This window comes from Megascapheus bottae, chromosome 30 (assembly GCF_031878675.1).
Source record: "Megascapheus bottae isolate mThoBot1 chromosome 30, mThoBot2.hap1, whole genome shotgun sequence".
NCBI lineage: Eukaryota > Metazoa > Chordata > Mammalia > Rodentia > Geomyidae > Megascapheus > Megascapheus bottae.
In genome coordinates, this window is record NC_143538.1 from 9,435,330 (window position 1) to 9,442,349 (window position 7,020).

General features: G+C 42.9%; 1 protein-coding gene across 1 annotated transcript; it reads right to left on the minus strand.

Moving 5' to 3' along the window:
- Window positions 1-4,221: 4,221 nt before the first annotated feature.
- Window positions 4,222-6,670, minus strand: LOC150044401 (uncharacterized). Its single transcript, XM_090321437.1, has 3 exons — window positions 6,566-6,670; window positions 6,217-6,295; window positions 4,222-5,615 (listed from the first exon to the last, which is right to left on the minus strand). Exons 2-3 carry the CDS (start codon window positions 6,266-6,268, stop codon window positions 5,062-5,064), a joined length of 606 nt encoding a protein of 201 aa, XP_090177563.1. The 5' UTR covers window positions 6,269-6,295; window positions 6,566-6,670; the 3' UTR covers window positions 4,222-5,061.
- Between the last annotated feature and the right edge of the window lie 350 nt (window positions 6,671-7,020).

Below are 7,020 nucleotides of genomic sequence, written 5' to 3' on the forward strand. Positions count from 1 at the left end.
AAGGAGACAGACATTGGTTGGTTTTGCTTTTTTTGTTGTTGTTTTGAGCCAGGCTTTGGGCAGAACCCTTGATGTGTATGATGGAGCTATCTTCATTATGTCACTCCAACAGAAGCTACAAAACGAAAGAGCATATCCTAGTGAAGATAAAGCCTTTCTTTCCAAGTCTTGAGGGCACGCTAGGTCTCCCACTTACCTTCCACCTGGATCTGTACTGTACTTCTCTCCATGAACTCACTGCTTATAAATGCTGTGAGTACCTGCACCTGGCAGGGCAATGGTTTGTGATGAAGGACTTCACACTGAGATAGGTGAGAGAAGAATGGGATTAATTAATGGCAAAGCTACACAGGGGAGTTTTGACATGAAGTGGGTCTTGCAGATAAGAAAGCACTTTAAGAAGAAAGCAAGCTCTCCCCCAAATCTCTTTCCCTCTAGAGTTTTTTTTTAAACTGTGGCATGCAAACATGCTCATATGTTACAAAGAAAAAAAGACTGAAATTATGTACATGCTCTATAGGAGAAATGTGTTTATTAACCCTGTGAATCTGAGAAACAAGAGGAAGGTTCGTCAAAAGCAGAGTTAATCGAGTTGAATCTAGAGAACAGGAGGAGACTGGTTCGTTGGATACAAGGGTTGATGAATCCTAATATGGCCTGTCTACGTGGATGGGATTTTGTGGTTATTTGTGTCCCAGGCAGAGTAGTTACCAGACCAGGAGTGGTTGGCAGAGAGAGCCAGATACTCCTGAATCATTCTCTCTTTCCTGCTTTTCCTTCTCCTTGCCCATCTGCTTCCTCTTCATTTCAACCAGTGCATTGTGGGAGTTTGGTCAGTCCTCGAGAGCAGACTGGATTCTCTGACACAAACAGCCCTTCACACCTGGAATCCCTGCTCCTAGAAACACTGTGAATGGTTTCACGTAGTCTAAAAACAAAGGGCGCCGGTGGTTCCCAACTTGAATCCTAACTGTTCAGGAGAGTGAGATCTGAACATCATGGTTTGAAGCCAGACTGAGTGGAAAAGTCCCCTTGAGATGCTTAACTCCACTTAAAAAACCGGGCTCAGCGTGGCGTAGCACAGGCCTTGAACGAAAGAGCTCAAGGACAGCAGCCAGGCCCAGAGTTCAAGTCCCAGGAATGGCAAACAAACAAACAACACCCTCCGTGAAGTGAGATATTTAAGAGAAGGCTTTGCTGGACAAAGGGCAGAATGTCTAACCGAGATGACAGCATCTGGAGTGAGGGAAAATGGAGTGGTAGAAAGAAAAGCCCTTTCTGAGGTGGACTGTAGGTAGATGGCCATGGTGTTACAGTCATCTAAATGGAATGGGTACCGCTTGTCTCAGCAGAACGGGGAAAGGTGAGATAGCCTTTGATTCTGCAACTAATGGAAGAGCTGATGTACTCTGGATCCATAAACCATCGAAGTAGTGAATGCATTTGAGAAGACGATGAATGCCCTTAGCTCTGGCAGCAGGCTGAAAGCACCCTGGGTTCAGTTTCTCCCAATCTCTCTGAGTCTTAAAATCCTTCCTCGTATAGACGTGTCATGGACCTTCTGTCATGACTGAGAGTGTGGGGATTGAAAAAAAAAAAAACAAAAGCATCAGTTATCTCACACAGAAGAGGCACTCAAGAAAATATCATCACTCTTGCTCTTTCATGGTGTGTGTGTGTGTGTGTGTGTGTGTGTGTGTGTGTGTTGAGCCTGGGGTTGAACTTGGGTCCTAGCCTCTCTCCATTTTTAGTGTTGCATTACGAAGTTTATTTGGTACAGAAAGAGATTGACATAAAACTTGCTTTTAAAGGAAGATATATGTATGTTCGTTTTTCCAAATATACCATATTTCAATATGAGATATAGATACCATATACCAGCATATGCTATGTTTTAAATGTGAAATATACATATATATTTAAATGTGAGATATATACATCACATAGTAGTATATACCATATTTCACTGTGGTGTATAGATGGCATATACCAGTATATGTCATATTTCAAAGCATTATATATCTACTACACCAAATATACCATATTTTAATGTGAACTATACATATTATATATACCATATACCAGCATATACTGTATCTCAGTGGGATACATAGTTATGAGTGTCAGTTGCTGAACGAGAAGAGCAGGGCAACACAGATTCTGTGTTCTCCTCATGCATTTCTTTCCTTTGGTAAGTATAAAGTTGTTCTGGTTTTCCAGCCAAGATCAAGACTTTTTCCTTGGGGGCTGGTTTTGCCACTAGCCTCAAGACTGCCGAGACGCAGTCACCACCGTGAGAGACCCCTTCCCTCCCCCTCTGGCTGCAAGCTCCAGTAAACCCATCTCTTGGCTAACACTAGCACTCTTTTGCTCACCTGATCAATAACTGTGGCTTACAAAAAGCATCAGACACCTCAAAGGCATCCCAAAGGCTCGGGTCGCCAAAGGGAATAAAGAGAAAAGACATGGCATGCATTAATGGCTCTCTGTGGGCTTTCCCCATCTCCTTGTCGGCCTCAGGCCGACAAGGAGCCTTGGTGATCCAGCTGCTCTGAAAATTAGAGAACCGGGTTAACATTTCATTATGAAATAGCTTTCCAGAGGAAAGAATCCTCAAAGTCACAACCTGCATTTTCCCCACCAAGTAGGCGAGAAAAGAAAGGCCAAAAAAAAAGGGAAGAAATAGTTAAAAAAATAATAAACAGTAATAAAAATATTGAGATTGCAAATAATGTAGATACCAGAGATCTTATACAGGCTGTAGAGAAGGCCACACTTTCGACCAGTCTAGATGATGACACAAATTGCATTTTTTAAATCTTTTATTTAGGGCAATTTGGAAATCAGTATCAAAATCCAAAAACTTTATATGGCCTTTATCTTAGTAATTTCAGTCAGGAGTCTGTCTTAAGGCAACTCAGAGATACATATAAGGTAGAGGTATGTTAACACAGATTATTATTCTACCAGTTTATAACAATGAAATCATAGAAATAAAGGAAATATGGAATAGGCATTTGATGAAGTGAGTTTGTTATGTGGAAGACTGATAAGCCATTGAAGACATTCATATGGGGGAATTACTAAATGGGGGGAAAATGGGATGAAAAAAATTATTTTAATCCTTACTGTTAAAACACACACTTCAGTATCTTTTTCTGAGTGGACAAACAGACTGGAAAGAAATTAGGCCTACTAAAGATAAGAAATGCCAGATAGAAAAGACACTGGATAAAATGAGGCAAATTGGTCCTTTGTTTTCATATTTCTTTGTGTCTTTTTTTCCCTTACACATGTATATCATTTAAAGACAGATATAAACTGAGCAAGAATAAATCTTTAACATGGATCCTTAAGGCTTCCAATAGATTTTTTTATGTTTTTTTTTCTAGCCACAATGCCCAAAAACGTAGGAAGGGGAGATAAGTTATCTCTGTTTTCCAGAAGTCAACGACAGGTATAGAGATGCTATATTAAGCCTTAACCTGGTTTTATCACCACAGCAAGTCTGAATAAAAATCTGCAATTACAATTGCATCTAATACTATGACACTAATTGTAATTAATAAGAATGTACATCTTAAAGTAGACTCAAACCATGAGATGTAGGATATTCATTTAGGACTAATTTTAAAATACTGCATTTTGGTGAGCATAAGCCACGTTAAGATATAAATCACTTTTTATTCTTTAAGAGTTAAAATGTTGTTAGACTCAGGAGAAAGGAACGGATTGTTAATATAGCACATTTTTCGAAGAAACACATTCTGACATTTGTTAATTAAACTTTTCTTAAGGCCTAATGCACTGTCAAGATAGGACATATTTTCAGGGAAGCCTGTGATCCTCCTAAGCTTCAAAATAATCCGAAAGCTGGTTTTGACACCTTACTAGCGATAAAAAATATATATATTTTGAAGTCATGCAAAGCTAAAGGAACAGAGAAGTAGGATGTATCCCATCAATTAGTACCTAATAGAAGGAAAATGTTGCTATTTTCTCCTAAAAATGATTAACACAGGTTTAAGAGCCTTTTTGGATTTTACAAAATTGTTTAATCATATGAGTTTGAAATCACATCACACATTTCATAGAGATGGGGCTGAAAGTTTCCATGTTTTGGCCAACACCATCTTTTATACTTTCCAGCATTATATAAAGTTGGCAAATTTTAAGTAGTCAATGTCAAAAACATATTTAAGTTCTTTGTCTCATAATTTTAGCTTAATAACCTTTCCTCTGGAGATCACTTGTTTTCCTAGACTCGTAATTCCACACAATAAAATAAACAGACGAAAAGAAGAATTAAAGCCCAAGCACTGTACCTACTGGGTTTACACTGAAGGTTTTCTCTACACATTCCTGCAGTGTAATTGATGTGGAGTGATGTGGTCAAGAACGTGGCTAAGAGACAGTATTTGATCATGCAGCCAGTGTGGGCAAACTTTTGCCTCTTGTCACCTTTCGGAAAGCAGACATTTTCTCAGACGTAAGACCTTTTGTGTCTCAGGCTTGGAGCCTCGTTTGTGGCCCTCAGTAAAAAGAGGATGGCCGTATTACAACTCACTGAGTCTTTTCAACTAGTCAAGGTGACCAAGTATGTAGAAGCAAGTGACTATATGACAATTTCTCTTTGCTTCTTCATCCCCTGAACAAACTAGAGGGCTCCAGGCGAGCTTTAAAGTCTAGGTTTTGCTCATATTTGTAACTCTAACTACTCAGGAGGCTGAGATCTGAGAAACACGGTTAAAAGCCAATGTGGGTATGAAAAGTCCAGGAGACTCTTATCCCCAGTTAAACACCAGAAAACTGCATGTGGTGCTGTGGCTCAAGTGGCAGAGTGCTAGTGTTGAGCTGAAGAGCTCAGGGACAGTGCTCAGGCCCCAAATGTTCAATCTCCATGATCGACAAAAAAAAAAAAAAGAAAAAAGTCCATAAGACATCTCCAATTAAACACCAAACTAGAATTGTCCCAGCCATTTTTTTTTATCAGCTCAAACTCCAAAGGGGGGGAAAAAAAAGCAATTCAACATTTGTGGTGTGACTCTTGGGAAATTTTATTCATAATGCTTTCTCTGAGTAAAATCCCCCGGGGGGATCCAGAAATGCATGAGAAACAGCATCTTTTCCTCTAAGGACTGGAGGGGAAAAGATGCGGACGTGAGGACACGGCCATAGCCCCAGCCTCTGGCTGGACATGTGACGGTCCAGATCTGGCCACATCAGGCAGCTAGACGAGCTCAGGAGTGGAGGAAGGGGATGCAGGGCACGAGCTCTGTTGTCTTGGGGTGCGGCCAGGGGGGTTTGGGGAGGGGGTCTGATGTGCTCCATCTCCTCGCTATTTCCTGTGGAGAGCCAGGTGGTAGGGGAGTGGGTAAGAAACTGCATGATGGCCAATGGAAGAGCGTTTGGTGGAACACAGCACCCTTGAGACTGAGATTCCTGAAACTCTAGGGCAGTGGTCAGTCCGTGGGGTGGGAGTGGAGGACAGGCGGGAGCCTTGTCATTCCTTCTTCCATTTGAGCTCCTGAGGGATGGAGCCCCTGTGGAGTGTGGCAATGCCATCCTCTCTTCGACACCTCTGAATTCTCCCCTGGTTCCTTGTACAGTGTTCTCTGTAAACATGAGGGAAAGAGGCAGATCACAGACTGAATGGCAGGTGACAGCATGGGGTTGTTGGAGGGAGGGAGGGAGAGAAGGAGGAAGAGAATGAGTGGAACACAAGAAGGACTGCATCTTATCTTAGATTCACATGGGAAAGGTGAACCACCAAGCACATTAGGATCCAGAGCAAATGGCTGCTGTCAGCCTAGCTTGTACCTTTCCTTCTTACAGAGCAGAAACATGGGCTGACCAGAAGAGCCAAGGCAGCAATAGGAACAGAGGTCAAGGAGAGTAGCTTGGACCAGACCGGACAGGGTTGAGTCCTTGTTTACTGGTGAACGTACCCCGAGCACACCACCTCTAACAGTTCCTAGGGGAGGCGTTATGTCATCTTGCACAAAGCTAGGAATGAATGGAGAGGAAGAAACTGAGCTTGGGTTTGAGGAAGGGGATAAATGGAGACACCACTTTAGATAAGCCTCGTATCCTTTCCACCCTGCGCGCGCGCACACACACACACACACACACACACACACACACACACACACACACCACCTCCCTGGCAGCAACAATTGTCTAGCTTTAGGACTCAAATGCAGCCCTTTCACCTACCTTTTTTTCCTCCTCCCATAGGCTTTGGCCTCCAGCTGCAGGGACATGTCATGGCTTCTGGGAACTGTTGGTGGGAAATCTGTAGCACAGAACATGGGGGTAGGGAGATGTCTGTTTCCTATTTAAACACCTTCCCCAGTGGCCTGTGAGCTCTTTGGCACAGCTTCCCAGTCCCAGCCTGGCCTTAGAGTGGTGTCATCTCAAGGCTGGAGGTGACCCCAAGCCTATTTGGAAAAGCTGGCATGCTGTTGGATTATTTCTCCTAGACACATTTCTTCCTTTACCCTTCCCATCTCCCACCCTGTATCTGGCCCAGACACTGGTCTGTAAGGTACCCCCGACAGCTCACTTCAAGAGACAAAGCAATGCAAATGACCGGAGGCTTGGTTTGTTCTTTTTTTCCCCCCTCATCAAGAAATGATATCTTAAAAGCAGCCAGCTCTTCATCGCATGAACGAATCTTTCACATCAGCTTCATCAGACATCGAGGACAGGTGGACAGCTGAAATGAGGGACAGTTTCTTGGCAAAGGCAGGATCTTTCTCGGGTTCCGAAAAATCCTAGGCAAAAGGTTTAATGCCTGATACTTCTCTTCCCGGATACTCAGACCTCTGCAAGAAATCTGGTTTTCTGGACCACATCAAGTAATAGCTTGATGTGAACCAGAGGCCTGGGATAAGACCACAACTGGGACTCCCCCAAAACTGCACAATAGAAGTGAGAGCTCCAAGTCTAACTGCCAGACAGACCAGCCTGGAATTCTCAACGGAAACAACTGCCACTGGGCGGAGTGGAGCGGGAGGG

Bases quoted from the DNA above. Each gene is read 5' to 3' on its own strand.
- LOC150044401 (XM_090321437.1), bottom strand. From the start codon at position 6,268: ATGACATGTCCCTGCAGCTGGAGGCCAAAGCCTATGGGAGGAGGAAAA. The intron at 5,616-6,216 runs GTAGGTGAAAGG...TCATGTTTACAG, and splicing joins TATGGGAGGAGGAAAAAAAG to AGAACACTGTACAAGGAACC.